The sequence below is a fragment of the Hesperophylax consimilis genome, chromosome 27 (assembly GCF_061612785.1).
Source record: "Hesperophylax consimilis isolate HC1 chromosome 27, BYU_Hcon_1.0, whole genome shotgun sequence".
In the NCBI taxonomy this organism is placed as follows: domain Eukaryota; kingdom Metazoa; phylum Arthropoda; class Insecta; order Trichoptera; family Limnephilidae; genus Hesperophylax; species Hesperophylax consimilis.
Genome location: NC_142862.1, coordinates 10,313,084 through 10,329,139, shown reverse-complemented (window position 1 = coordinate 10,329,139; position 16,056 = coordinate 10,313,084). Strand labels below are relative to the sequence as shown.

General features: G+C 36.7%; 1 protein-coding gene across 2 annotated transcripts in view; it reads right to left on the bottom strand.

Annotated features, from left to right (window-relative positions):
• LOC149410563 (ATP-binding cassette sub-family C member 4-like) overlaps window positions 1-16,056 on the bottom strand; it is an 81,801-nt gene that overhangs the window by 19,600 nt on the left and 46,145 nt on the right. For both annotated transcript variants that reach the window (XM_089648396.1, XM_089648398.1), the window contains exons 3-12: window positions 11,249-11,354; window positions 9,330-9,581; window positions 8,647-8,854; window positions 7,509-7,737; window positions 6,668-6,824; window positions 4,649-5,258; window positions 2,837-3,131; window positions 2,195-2,430; window positions 1,719-1,829; window positions 194-453 (exon numbers count right to left, since the gene is read on the bottom strand). In XM_089648396.1, coding sequence (XP_089504522.1) covers window positions 194-453; window positions 1,719-1,829; window positions 2,195-2,430; window positions 2,837-3,131; window positions 4,649-5,258; window positions 6,668-6,824; window positions 7,509-7,737; window positions 8,647-8,854; window positions 9,330-9,581; window positions 11,249-11,328 — 2,438 coding nt within the window. In that variant the 5' untranslated portion in view covers window positions 11,329-11,354. The remainder of the gene's footprint in view (window positions 1-193; window positions 454-1,718; window positions 1,830-2,194; window positions 2,431-2,836; window positions 3,132-4,648; window positions 5,259-6,667; window positions 6,825-7,508; window positions 7,738-8,646; window positions 8,855-9,329; window positions 9,582-11,248; window positions 11,355-16,056) is intronic.

Sequence of the window (16,056 nt, the reverse complement as noted above, 5' to 3'; positions counted from 1 at the left end):
TTGCAAGGAAGTGTTTTCTAGGATTAGATGCAAATTTTAAATCTTGTACTGTAAATTGAGAATTAATCTGTCATATATAAATTGAAACTATTTAAAAAGAATCATCTTTAGCTGTTTGCAAAGAATGCTAACTTGTAATTAACTACCTCATTTTCGATACATTATTCATATTTAAATATGGGATCGCACTTACCATTTACTGATCCACAAATCGCAGACTGAGAAAGCTGTCTGGCTCAGTATGAACAGCAGCGCCAACATGGCAAGACTTAGCGCACCGCCTCCGCTTTTTACAAATGCGACGTAGACTTTAGAGTCCACAGAGCCCGCTTTCTGTTCCTCCGCCTCTCGCACTTGCATATCATGCTGCTGGTAGTCCGTTGGGGAGGAGAGGGAGATTCTTGAGCTTACGGAACCGATTGATTGGCGACCTCCTCTCTTTCGCACCGTTTCCTGGAATGATTTCAAATTAGAAAGATGTGATAATAGTGACAGTTTTTGTATTAGATTTATTTTGGTAGGTACTCATTTAACTCTTGACAGGCCAAGATGGCAAACAAAACGTCTGTAACTAAGTGGGTCTTCTGACGACCCTATGCATTTTTCTATCTTATGGGCTTTTAAACTATAGAAATCCCAATTATTCAGTCAATCATCAATGGTAACTTATGTATTTGCGCAGGAATACGCAAAATACTAAAATGATATGTCAAGTATTTAAGTTAATATAAGGAGGATAATGGAGGAGGATAGTAATGTTGGGTACTACCTATTCCCCACTTGGCTGTGGGATAATTAAAAAGCCATTTTTATACAGTCTGCTTTACATTACATATTTACATGCCGTAGGTACCTTATAAAACGGATAAAGGAAGCATTTAACACTTAAAAATCCTGTAAATCTATGTATGCTGCAAGCAAACACAAACAATGGAAGATATTGATTATGTTTTGGCAATAAAGTATAGGGAATGACATTTCTTTTCAGTAATAACATGCTTATGATCTATTTTGATGTGTTTCTGAAGTTAGTGAGATTTTAGGTAGGTGCGACAGCAATATTGGACTTAAGTAGTGGACTTAATAAATTTATCAGTTCAGAATGGAGGGTCTGTAATATAATATTATTATTGGTCGGAGCCGACTAACGACTTTTGAGATGCTATAAATATAGAACGGTACAACTTAGAGAAAAGCTGTTTGTCTTATTCAAATCAGTATGTAATCCCATTTTTCACATCATGTTTTGAAAATTACATCAAAAAGATGGTGGCTGTCAGCAGCAATACATTGATGAAGGCGATCCCTGAAGGTTTAGCATGATTTTTAGCACATTTCGACGGGTATGGCCATGACGATTTCTTTATTCAGTCTTCTAAGGTGTTGGGGTGATTTTAGAAGACCGTATCTTTGGAAATGAGCAGAAGGGACGGAAACGGCGCGCGGAATGCCGAAGTGTCGATGAAAAGCCCTTTGCGTGGCAATCACCGAACGGTTATCTTCATAAAACGCGCCCACAACGAAACCTCGATGCACTCCAGTCCAAATCATGGTAATGACTGAAAAGGGGATGATAGTGAAAATACAATGAGAACAATTCCCAGCCAGAGCAGTGATCCTTAGAAAATCGTCAGTGGGCTCCTCCCCACCCTTTACACATTATTTCATTAGTAGTTTGCCGTAAAGTAGGCATGAACATAAATATATTATCTACTTACCATATTATCGTCAGGACTCGTGTCTTTGCTCTGTTCATTTTCAGCGGGTAATAGCTCTGCGAAATGTAACCTAGACATCTGCAGTTGGTCGTAGCTGCCATGAAACACAATCTGGAAAGAAATGGAAAGGATTATAGAATAATACAGTCACACTCTGTTAACTCTTTTGACAAACACAATTTTTTTTTTTTTAATTGCTGTCATGGGCCCTAAAAATGCGATTTTGAAAGTGTGCAAACGGTTAATGACTATGACTGGTCTGCAAGCAAAAGTATGCACAGATGCAATTATTTTTTCATGACAGTGCATGATTTATTAGTAGTTCATTAGTATTTGTTGGTGGCTTACCACGCTGCACTCACCTTCTGCACGGTGCTTCATTCCAGACGACGCTAAGGAACGGTCTTTTGTTTTTGGTCGACTATTCTTATATGCGATGACCGGAATAGTATACTGCAGACAAATAGTATTGTTACCTTTCCTGCCTCCAGAAGACAGATCCTGCTAGCCTTGGACAGTTGCTGGACCTGATGCGTGACCAGAATCACAGCGGAGTTGCCCAGCAGTCCCCTGATGCAGGACTCTAGCAGGGCCGAAGAGACATGGGCATCCACAGCCGATAGGGGGTCATCCAGAAGGTAGACTTGACACTTGCGGTAGACGCATCGGGCTAAAGAAACGCGTGCCTTCTGACCTCCTGATAACGAGACACCTGGAAGAAAAAGAAATATTATAATTTTAGTCCAGTACTTTTTAAGAAGTGCCGTGAGGAAAATAATTTCCCTCATGGCCTGTATCAACTTTGGGGTTGCTGTGTGAAGGATCTTTTTGAGGAAAGTAAGTAGTGAACCAGGGTCTTGATGATACCCATTTTGCAGGAGGAGGGAAACACAGAGGCTAGCAAATCATTCCACAACCGAGCCCTCAAGAAAGAATCGTAGAAACGACCTGTTCTCATGTGACAAATGTCAACTATGCACAAGTGTTAAGCGCACGTTTGGTGTGTTTCCCACCCCATGCCTGTGCTCTAAAAATTGCAATCAGTTAGAGAATCTATCAAATGGACTGCACAGAGTCAAAGGATCAGCTTGAAATAGTCCTTGTGCCTTTTCTCTTACCTCTTTCCCCCACGATGGTCCTATCCCCGTGCGGCAACATCAGCAGATCCTTCTCCAGCTGGCACGCTCGGATCACAGCCCTGTACCTTTGCTGGTCCATATCCAGTCCAAATAGAATGTTCTGTCGCACACTGGCCTCAAACAGCCACGGCTGCTGGCTGCAGTAGGACACACCACCGCCCACGAGGATCGAGGAGCCGGGCTCTGTGCGGATCTCGCCAAGGATCGCGTGGAGTAGCGAGGATTTACCGCTGCCGACGGGCCCAATTACGGCCACCAGTTCTCCAGGAGTCACCTAGAATATTACAATCAAAGTTAACAAAGGTGTTAAAATTACTCTTGATTAACTTTCCGGAATCTCCATCGATTTGTATTCCAACAAGAAAGAAAAAATCAAGTAGCTTCAGTCTCGTTATACAAGGTGGCTGAGGGTAAAGTGTGACAAGTAAAAACGATAAAATAACTTTTTTTTAAATTTCAACATTTTAAGGTAGTTTTCAGGTACAAAAGTTGAATTATTTGTATGGCAAAAATAATTTTTTTCTTTGGAAAAATATTTTTGTATAGGAAAAAAAAGTTATTTCTTTTTTACTTCTACCATCATGTAGAAACTAGAAGTGGGTCCTGTGAGTACTTTTCATTACTGGGTACAGTGAGTACAGGTACAAAAAAATACCGGTTACAAAATACTCAAAAGTATTTTATACAGACCTATTGTACCAAGTACCTATTAAAAATACCCATCAAAAATAACTGATAAAAGTACCTATAAGTAATAAATACTTAGTACCTATAAGTAATAAATACTTAGTCCCAGTATAAAATACTAGTGAGTATTTTGGAACTAGGTATTTTGGAGATTTGTCACAAGTACAAAGTATCGCAGGAAAATACCCGGTACTTTTACTGGGTTCGATAAATACGCCTCTCCTCTAGTAGAAACACCTCCCGAAGTTTGGGCACTTTTTCATAACATTGTTGCGATAAATTGAAGCATGATGATAATGGGGGGGGGGGGGAAATTTAGTTGTAATTCCATAGATATTTTTTAATACTGTAGATTACCGAATACTTTTTCTAGGATTACCTAAACTGTATGTGATGTAAAAAAACGACTTAGATATCGCAAAAAACTCTCGTTAGGGGGACAACGAAACCAACAATGAATAATTCAGGTGTCCAAAACACTATTTTTGCAATAGAAAAATATGAAACAGTTGTTGAGTCTTATATTTTGTCAGTTAAATTCTAAAAAGCTCTATAGGTCATGATGGAAATGATATTTCAAGCTGAAAATAGTTGCATTGACCTAGAAACTCCAGAATGAAAAAATAAGTACAAATTCCATAATGCCAGAGCTCACTGTTTAAGAGATTTTAGTGCTTCATACAAATTAAAAATAGTGCTTATCTGTTAAATAGTTAATATTAGGAAATATGTAATTACATGGCAATTATGAATTATTAAATCATGTCCTATGTTTTACAGTTTAATTTTTAAGGACGGCTTGTTTCGGAGAATTTGAACAATTCATCAAATTTCAATGTTCATTTTCAAGTTCTGCGAAAGATTTTTTCAAGTTCTGTTTTTATTTCAGTTTTGTCAAGCAACTAGCCTATAGTGATATAATAACAGAACTTGAATAGGACTTTCACAGAACCCAAAAATGAACGTTGAAATTTGATGAATTGTTCAAATTCTCCGATACAACCCGTCCTAAGTGTTTTTCTTTATTCATTGTCTATTTTGTTTATGGCACATGGATTTTAGGGGTAAAAAGGGTATAAAAATATATTAAAACATTGTTGTTACCTTCAAACAAATATTATCCAAAGCGACAATAGACTTTTCTAATCCCAATTCATTGATGTTCCTCCAAACCGCGTTAACATTATCCATATAAAGTCCCGCCTCTTTGTGATTGGTCGAATTATTAACACCATCACCCAATCGCAGCATTCCCTCACTTTCTTCACTGATCTTACCAATCTTCAACTTATCCCCTTCATATGGGATGATCAAACCACCATCGAAATCATTCAAATTTTTTTCCATTTTAGATTTTTTTTCAGTCAAAAGTACATCGCCTTCTTGTCTCGAATCGATGCCATTTTTCATATTTTTCAACTTCTCGTCCATCAATTTTGGTATCTCGGGTAATAGTAAGAAGTCTTGTATTCTTTTTACGGACACATATGCATCTAATACGGACATTATGGCTAGCGGGAAGAATTCTACGACTGTAAGTTTTATCAGATCATATAGAGAGAATAATACGAATATTTTCGACGCCGTTATTTTGTTGCCAAAAACTATGTACGCTATAATGCTTATAAATATGGAAATTCTGGTGTTTAATTTTATGCAGCAGAGCGTGAGGGCTCGAATCCAAGATATTCTCTTAATCAGTTTCATTTCCTTTCTGAAAATAAAAAAAAGTAATTAATTTTTGGTTTACACATTGATGGACGCTTGCTGGAAAATGCCAGAAAACAAATCTGGAAACTAGTAGCACAAGTAGGAAACATCAGGATGAATCTACATCACATTAATAACTGGTATAACTTTATTTATAAATTGTTTCTGTAATTTTGTAAATTGATCAAATTTTCAAAAATTTTTCGCCAGGGATTAATATCAGCCACTTAATGTATTTTGAAATGTGTCGAAGCTTAGACTCAGCTTCAAAAGTTTTTTTTTATCCCTTCATCCGATCTGCATCTGTATCTCTCAGTGGCAGGACCATAAGCGACTATGTATGAATATTTAAAAAATGACAGTGCAACATGTCAGAGTAAATGTTGTGTTCCCACTAACAGTAATGTTCTCCAACTCATCGTGGAAGGAGATTATGAAGAACAAGTTCTTTGTGTTAAATCAGGGATTTATTATATACTTTGTGTATTACAATGGTGACTCGACAGTCGACCTAACTAGGAGCTGGCTAAATGAGATCTGAAAACACCAAGTTTGTCTGGGAGCATTCTAACTGGCCCTGGCGACTACTGGCTACTAGCTGCCATCTTGCAGAATTCCAAGCAAGCTCTTTGCACTGCCCTCTATGAGTGCATCTGTGAAGCTCTTAACTAACTCACTTCCCAATAGTAAATAAAACTAAAATTAAAGGAACAACTGCTTAACCTCTCAGACAAAGACATTTATTTACTATGTGTTCCTTTGAGAACTGTCAAAACATGATAATTTTTGTGTTATTTACGAGTTTTGCTAAAAGCTTCATAACTCACGTTTTGGGAAACGTAGCCTCATTCTAAAAATTGTTTTGGAAAGATTATGAAATCCACTATCGCATTGTGTTGTTATACATAAATATTTACGTTTCTAAATATACATTTTATGAAAACGTCAAAAATATGTAAGAATCGCTTACCATTATTTCAAAGCCGTGAAAAATGTACTTTTTTCTGAGTATCATAAAGAAATAACATTTTATAATATATTGAAGAAATATAATTAAAAACTATTAGTCACCTCAAAATATTAACCGTCCAAACTAAAATATTTTTAATAAATTATTTAGAAACGCAATAAATTATGAACGAACAAGATGACAGATTCAATCGGCTTAGATAATGCACTTCTACGTTCCATAGATATTCTTGAATACAGACGCGTAGCGTTATTCATTATCGATACTCTGTTTTTTAAATCATGGCAATCCGTATACTAGTGATGGAAATAAATCGATTTATGTAAAATCTCGCGCGTTTACGTGAAAAGACGTTTGAATGTCTTGACCACTATTATCATATTTACGTCTTTTGACATTCTAATGTTCTGAGTGGTTAAGAAATTAATGTAAAAATGACTCACTTTCTGGCCTCGCGTATAATCTTAGCGAAGCTGTATTCCCAGGCGTACATCTTAATGACTTGGATTCCCTGAATGATCTCATTCATCAGCCGTATTCTGTTGTCGGTCTTCAGCGCTGACTTCCTCCTGATCTCTGCGCTCAGTCTACCCAACCAAGCTACAAAATAATTATTATTGTTTGGTAAACAAACTCTCATGTGTAAGATTGAAATCAGAAGATGAATAATAATTATTGACTCATTTTTGTGTAACAAATTGAGATAGACTCATAAAAGTCATTCTATCTCATTATATATTAAGCAGGGTACTCACCTAACCGTGTAACATGTAACGTATCTGATACTGTATCAAGTGAGTACGTAGGCACGAGCCTACTGCGAGCCGCTCGCGGGTGGAGCGCAGTGTGCTCGCAGTGACCCTGTTTCACTGCGAGCACCATAGCGAGCACTAAAGGCGGATCCGGGAGGTCGTAGCTGGATACGCGGTTACCGTGGACGAGCCGTACCCACTTGCAGATTGATACAGTATCAGATGCGTTACATGCTACACTCTTGGTGAGTACCCTGCTTTACAGTGAGACATTTAAATTTGATTCTGTACTGAAACAATAGGAAATGGTTCCAATGGTAAAACAGGAAATTACTACTGTCGCTCTATTGACAAATCAAAATGATTATAGAGACATCTATTGACAATTTGTCAATATCTTGATATCATATTATTTAATTGAGCAAAATCTTGATATCATAGAAAAACCTTTATTTTTACCACAGTCATTTGTACAGAACTTAACAATTATCAAATTGTGTGCGAAGATGAACCTGATTTATTTAATACATACCTTGCAATGGAATAAAACACAGCAGAAAAGCCACCCCTATAAGTGCGGCGGCCCCGATACTACGGTACATGATGTAGATGACGATAGTGCCCTCTATGGGCGCGCGGAACAGTTCCAGCAGGAACAAGATGCACATATCGAATCGATTGGCGTCATTTGTCAACAGGTTGATGACGCGACCCCCTAGTCCTTCGCCGCCCTCGCTGGCTTTTAGATCCAGCCTGAGAACCTGAAAATACCATAACTTAGATGTTGCCCCAATGATGCACACTTCCAGTATGTACAAAACGTTAAGAGGAAGCGCTAAACAACATAATTCAACCCAAAATTCAAACGTTTTTTTTCAGTTATAATAATTAATTATTTATTTTTCGGAATAAATTTATTGAGTAAAACCTCAAATTGTAATATTTAAATATTGAAGACAATATTAGTGATTTCTAAACGAAAATCTGAAACAGAAAAATCAGAAAAGGAAACGGTCACATTTGGGTTCGTGTCCCAGATGTGACCGTTTCCTTTTCTGATTTTTCTGTTTCAGATTTAGAAATCACTAATATTGTCTTCAATCTTGCAGAAAAGTCAACAGATGTCGCACATTAAAAATAAAAAAATAATATAGGTTTATCTAAAAAGACGCTGTCTGGATTGCATTTAGTTCGGGTTGAATCTTGCGAACATACATAAAGATAGTTGCCAATAAAAATGTGCGGCGAAAAAATGAAGACAATGTTAGTAGTTCTTATTCGAAGTATGATACAGTTAAAAGTGACAGAGGGGAATAGGGTCCCATTAGCTCAGTTGGTAGAGCACTATCCCGGAAAGACAAGGGTCCTGGATTCGTGTCCCAGATGTGACCGTTTCCTTTTCTGATTTTTCTCTTTCAGATTTTCGTTTAGAAATCACTAATCTTGTCTTCAATATTTAAATAATTAATTAGGTTATGTATTTTATATTCACTATTACTTTGATGATGTCTGTTTGAATATTAACTTAATTTTAATATCATCATCATCATTGTCTGCTTGTTCACTCCTTGTTGTTGAACTGTCAAAACCAATGCAAGTAATAATTAAACGCTGCTTACATCAGGTATCAAAAGATATCAATGAGCTTTTAACGTGAAAATGTTTCATACCTTTCTATAAATAAGCGAGCAACACGCCACCCTCATCTGCATGGCCAGGTGGAGGAGAACATTAAGGTAGGGGTGTACGATGAACACGTTCACCACCATACTGAGGACAACACCGCTGGCGTATAGGTATGCCTCTTCTCGCGATATCTCTGTCTGGCCGGGAGAAAAGTAGGATATGAGGACTCCCAGACAAAGGGGTTGGGCTAGTCTGAAAGAGAAAGCAACAAATTAATAAGAAATATATTTTCATTTTGGGAGGCGGGTATGGGTACCACCGCCCTGGGAACTATTTAATGGATAACCAACACTTCTGCCATAGGTCACAAGAGGTTTGTTGCGTTAGGTGATTTAGGAGGGGTGCCCGGATTCATAGGGTGAGGTTTGTCCAGGTCATGGCAGCGGATGCATTTGCCCGCCCTCTGCGTGGCGGAACGAATCAGAAGAGACCCTTTGACTTCTCTAGCTGGACTCTCTCGACCCATCACCTTGCATCGCAGTGGGAGGGATGATTCATACATCCGTCACTCATGAACACACTGACCCCCGAATTCCTACCTTCGTACCTTATTCCTTCCGAGAACTTCCTCTTCTTCCCTTTCTTAAAGACTCTCCACACAGAATCCTCAAATATGACATGAGGGAAAATATTGCATTGTGTGTAGTCGAAGTAAAAAAAAATGTACCTCAGTGTCAAGTCGCAGATGACAAAGACAATGTTGATGATCATCAGGCGCGGCCCGTGCAGTTGGAACATGATCCTCAGTAGCGAGGGTTTGTGACGCCCGTCCGATATGGCCACGGCCGCCTGCTGCTGGTCCCACAGCTCCTGGTAGCGGTTGCCAATGGTGGAGGCCACGTGGCTCTTCAGGGGTGCGTACAGATCTTCCAGTTCGATCTGACGGTCGAAACCCTTCGAGAAGAGGTCTTTCATCCACCTTCAAACAAATTTTGTAAATGAAGGTTTATTACGCGTTAGTCCAGTCAATTAATTAATACGTTGGCTTACTGTCAGAAGTCATTAACAAACAACGAGTTTCATCTTTGTACCTTTAAGCCTGTGACAGACTATGCTATATTATCATGTCTTGGACTATTTCAGCATATCACTGTAGTGTATGGTGAGCGATGTGCTAATAGACCAAGCCATGATGCATATAGCGTAATGTGTTGCCTACTTTAATCAGTTATATCAAAGCTAAAATATGTAATAAAACTTGCTTAGGGCTGGACACTGGACATGTTGAAAGAATGCCAGATGACAGAACACCAAGAATTATGACTATGTGGATGGAAGAGACCCAGAGGCAGACTACGGAAGAGATGGATAAACTGAAAAATATTAATTCCTATCCACTCAAGCGATTTATGACATATTATGACAAGTTTGCAAAATCGTTTTGTGCTATCGCTTGTCCATAATCTGCCAAATTTATAGAACATAAAAAATATGGGATAGGCGGCGAAATCTAGGTGGATTCATTGGCTTCAAACCGCAGTAAGCAGTTCATATGTTTCCATATTAATACTTTGAGGAATGGTAATAATTAAATAATATGGTAAATGTTTATTTACAAGGTGTCTGGGGGTAAAGTGATTCTACATGATAGTACAAGTAAAAAAAATAGTAACTTTTTTCAAAATTCCATCGTTTTAAGTTAGTTTTTAGGTAAAAAGCTGAATTGTTTGTATGGGAAAATTAACACTTTGGATTTCGTATAAAAGTTATTTCTCTTTTTTACTTCTACCATCACGTAGAATCACCTCGCAAAGTTAGCGCACTTTATCCCCGGACAACCCTTGTGTAACATCACTCGAGTGGTTATAAAATATTTGATATAATGCTAATTGTTGTATATCAGTGGTTCCTAATTAGTGGTATGCGTACCCCCAGAGGTATTGCGAGGTTGCTTGAAGGGGTACGCGCACACACTGTACAGATACTGCGGTATGCTATAGTGTACAAACACAAAGGATGTGGGTTTCGGATTTCACATTATCGGTGCTCAGTGCCTGAGTTCGTCGGCGGCAGTTGGCGCCGATTTGTGCACACGTAGAACGCGGGTAAAATCTGCACCACCTTCGCGGTAGCCTGACAGCAGCTGTCAGTTTTAACAAAATGTCGAGCTCGTCAGACGAACATTTTTAACTTTTGGAGAATCCTTTCTTGAAAGTAAGAAATAAAACATGTGTATAGTGTTTCATTTATCTCAGTCTGGCAATTTTTTGAAAACAGAGGCAATTAACGGGTCGCTCATTTTGACACTACCTTCCTGCTCATAAAATAAGTGTCACTACCCAGCGTCACCGGCGAGTAGGAATTAAGAATTCATTCCGGTAAAGCTTATCGGCGCCGCTACGCGCGTACACAAATCTTAACCTGCCTTCACTATGTGTGGTCTGATACGTTTACATACAAACATTCTCGTTGGTGCACCTGCGCCAGTCGGCCGCCTACGCGCCGACTAATCAGAAAGCCAAAACCGTCCTATGTGTTCGTACACTTTGGCAACAAGGGGTAATGCGAATTTGGACTCTTTCTCAAAGGGGATACTCAGGAAAAACTATTGGGAACCACTGGTGTATGTAATATAATAATGCTTACCAGTATGTCATGAGTGATAACCATCCAGCACCTTTCCTTGGACTCTTCTTTCTGTCATGGCTGTAGAATCCTGGGTCCATCGTGTCGTGTGTTTATGTATGATTTTCTAAAACAATAGAAAAATACATACATTTACAATAATAAACAATATCATTTCCGTTGTGTGTTCGTTACATTAAAAAATAAATAATACTTAAACATTTTCACCGATTCATTGTTACGCGGATGACAGTACAGTTCATGATAGCTTTTTGTTTGACAAGCCCCCAAAGGGCACGCAAACTCCAACGGCTCGGAGGGCTTTGAAGCAGAGAATGGACGGTTATCTCGAGAGTATTTCCTCCTGGGGTAAAAATAATCTCGTCGAATTTAATGTTTCAAAGACCGAATCCTGTCTGATTACGTCTAAAAGGGATCCAAATGATAATCTAGTCTCCTTCAACGGAAGCAATCTTCCGAACAGGCCTTCCATTGATATGCTTGGTGTAACTATAAGTGACCAGCTCAGGTACGGGGGCTCCATCGAAGCCAGAGTAAAGTTGGCCTCTCAGAAGCTGGGCGTACTGTACAGGGCCCGCAGATACTTTAATAGTACACAACTGCTGACCCTGTACAAATCGCAAGTGCGCCCTACTGTCGAATTTGGCAGCCATCTCTGGTCCGGAGCCCCTAAATACCTGAAAAAAACCCTTGACTCTGTGCAAAAACGGGCGGTCTGTTTGATAGATTCCCCAATCTTAGCAAACGGACTGCAATCTTTAGAGCACAGGCGTCAGGTAGGTATGCTGTCCTTGTTCTATCGGTATTACAATGGAAGATGCTCTGAGGAACTAGCGTCATTGATCCCTTCGGCACCGGTGCGTAGTCGGGATACACGCCAAACGGTTGACATTTGTCACATGAGAACGGGTCGCTTCTACGATTCGTTCTTATGTTCAACAGCTCGGCTGTGGAACGAACTGCTGGCCTCTGTGTTTCCTCCCTCCTACAACATGGGACTCTTCAAGGCCCATGTTCACTCCTTCCTCTCCAAAAAAAGACCCTCCACACAGCATCCCCAAAGATGACAGAGGCCCTGAGGGAAATTATTTTCTTCAGGGCCTCCTGTGTGGAGTTAATATAAAAAAAAAAAATTTAAAAAAATAGGTACATAGGTAGATATAATGAATACGTTCGTCTACATTCTTCTAATAGTTGGTGGTGTAATGGTCTGCATAGTTTCTAAGCAGTTGATCGGGGTTCGATTCTCTATTTTTAAATAAATCTATTTGAATTTCACTTTTCTTTTCGGCAATGAATTAATGTATGTCTTGGAAGAGAAAATTAACTCACTCCCCGACATCCCTATACCCCGAAGTCACGATATAAACATGTTCTGTTTACGTTTTTCATTATTTATATTTATAAAAATCCACATTGAATTTTAAATATAGCAACACTGAGATTTTCATTGTCTTTTGATAGATAGTATGACGTGAAGTTATATATTTCTATATATCATATATTTCTTTGACGTTCAACTTGGAGGCTTGCACGCATAACGGTGAGGGTGAAAACTTTAACAAAATCAAACTATATTTTATAGGGTGAGTATAATTTAAATCTGAAAAGTTGGATAAAATCAAAAGTTCAACAAGATTAAGATATGTTTAAGAACAATAATGTTCGACTGTTAAAAATTCTACATAACATAAACCGTTTATTATAATTTCATTACAAAAACATCCATGGTTTTGAAATACTTTACGTAAATTTTTTAACTTGTTTTTAATATGTTTCATATACCTCACAAACCTTCCCTTTATATAGTTTTTTAATTTAATTTAAAACTTTGTAGAGATTTTTCTTTATATATATTATACGTTGGGTAGATAGTAAATACGTTTCTATTGCATATTATACATTGGGTAGATAGTAAATATGTTTCAATTATATATTATACATTGGGTAGATATCTTTCTATTACATATTATAGATTGGGTAGACAGTAGATATTTTTCCATTACATATTATACATTGGGTAGATTCATTCGTCGAATATTATAATGATCAGTAAGATAGATCAAGGATTAAAAATTATTTTATAAGGTGTAATATTTTTGATTATCGTTATTCTTTTCTACCATTCCTTTGGAATTCTTCGTTTTTTTTTTTAACTAATTTGTTTCAATTACATATTATATATTGGGTAGATATCTTTCTATTACATATTATACATTGGGTAGATAGTAGATATTTTTCCATTACATATTATACATTGGGTAGATTCATTCGTCGAACATTATAATGATCAGTAAGATAGATCAAGGATTAAAAATTATTTTATAAGGTGTAATATTTTTGATTATCGTTATTCTTTTCTACCATTCCTTTGGAATAAGGAAGTTGAGTAAAAAATATTTTGACTTATAAAAAATATGTTCATGTAGATCAAAAAATATCGATTCTAAATATATAAATATATTTCTATATTATTATTCTTAGAATTAGTTAAACGTTCTTGAAAAAGCATTCAATAGCAATAGACTGTATACGCTCCACGATTGGTCGAAAGAATTCTGACGTCACATGTGTCGTGATTGTACGTACAACAGATCACCTATGGTGCATCTCTTTCTATTACATGAGAGATGGTCGGTTTAGATGAGAGAGGTGTATAGGCCAAAGGTTTATTTGGGTTTGTCAAATATATGTACGTATTTGTTGTTATTATTATATGAAATGGATTTCTAAAGATACATATTCGTATAGTGCTTTATAATAATATGTTGTTTATTGCATAACTTAGAAGTTTTTATTATTATACATGTCACATAGCATGTGATACACTTCAGGTCGCCGGCCGCCCAGAAAAGTCAAACAGTGAACTGGGCTGTAAACCGTTATTTTACTATTGGTCTTTACTTTTCTGCGCGGTGGTCCTGAATTCGCGCGGGGAACGTCAACAAGTAGCGACGGCAATACGGTACAAGTACCGTACCGGGCGAGAAAAGCAAATATTCTAACTTAAAATATTAATTTAACTATGAAATCTTAATCAATTTTCTTTTTTTTTTAATAACATCAATTCTAATAGACGGTTAACATTGGTAAAAAAATTACTGGAATTCCTTGTTGAAGAATTACAAATTTTTCGATACAAAATGCTTATGCGACGTGGTTTTCACAGTTCTAATGACGTCACACCACACCCCGCCTCTTACCGCTCGGATTCCGCTCGTTTTGGCGGGCTTAATAAAATTTAAACTTTGAGAATTAATTTAATTATGAAAACAAACTTAAAAAAAAAAAAAAAAAATACCAGTATTTAAGTTTGAATGCGAACATTGATAAAAAAAAAATAAAAAAATGGACTCAACTTCCTTATTCTTCGTTTTTTTTTTTAACTAATTTGTTTCAATTACATATTATATATTGGGTAGATATCTTTCTATTACATATTATACATTGGGTAGATAGTAGATATTTTTCCATTACATATTATACATTGGGTAGATTCATTCGTCGAACATTATAATGATCAGTAATATAGATCAAGGATCAAAAATTATTAAAGATGTAATATTTTTGATTATCGTTATTCTTTTCTACCATTCCTTTTAAATTCTTCGTTTTTTTTAAACTAATTTTTGACAAAAAAATTTCCGCTCTTTCCGATTTATAAAAAAATGGTCTGATTTTGCAGATTGTAATTTTCCTGAAATATTTGCCTGAAACGATTTTTTTTTAATGGGATGCAAGTGGCTCATTATTTTCTAAATATGTGTGTCAGAGAATGTTGAAATTAGCAAAATACGTCGCAATTAGTCAACATTGTTTCAAATAATTTGAATAATGTTGACCAATTAAGTAAATTTTCTGAAGCTGAATAATAATTATTGAATGTTTATTAACCATAATCTACAAAAACAACAACTGTGCGCCCTTGAGGTAGCGTTACATATTAGTACGTCTTCCACTGGTCGGTAAGCAATCAACATAAACCAAATGTTGCAAGATCATGCGCATAAAAATTCCACACCGAACTGCGCTGCAGACGGGAACCTTACTGTAGCGAACTTAGTTTTCTTCACAGGGTCTTACAGTACTCAGTTTAATGTCGATTGCTTACTGACCCGTAGGGTGAAAGGCTTAGTCACGAGTCACGAGGCAATAAAACATATGGTTGTAATGTGCGCAATTAATGGTTTTGAATAAACCTTCAAAGTCAAAAAGGTACCTAAATTTATTAGAAAGAGTTTTTTTTTAATACTAACAAACCGTTACCTACCTTAATTTAACGAACTTTACTTTCCGTTCCGTTTCCGGTTCAAGATGGTGGCCGTTTTAATGGTTCAATAAAAAAAAATAAAAATCGAAATGTGAATTCGTCGAGTTTATTTGGACTTTCTTACTAGAATTTTTATTCAATATACCTACCTACCCGAAGAAAGTTTGAAAAAATAATTGTTATTGAGATAGTGACGTTTCTTTGGACAGATTGTATAATTCTTAAATTGAAATTTAAAAAAACATTTACATAAAATATATGGTTTATAATAAAGTAGGTAAGTATTTAAGAACCTTCTAACAAATCTTGAAATTTTTGTTTTGAATTATTAAATAATAAAAAAACAGAGTTTTTCTACTATAATATTATATATTTTTATTAATAGATTATGTAATTAAAAATACGCAGTTCTTTTACTTTTTGTTTGACTGAGGATTGAACCTTCATCCCCAGGGACTGACTTAAAATTAGTGAACCGCGCTATCACTTGAGCCAAATCAATAATAAATAATAATTGCTGTAAATTTCTATAATGTCA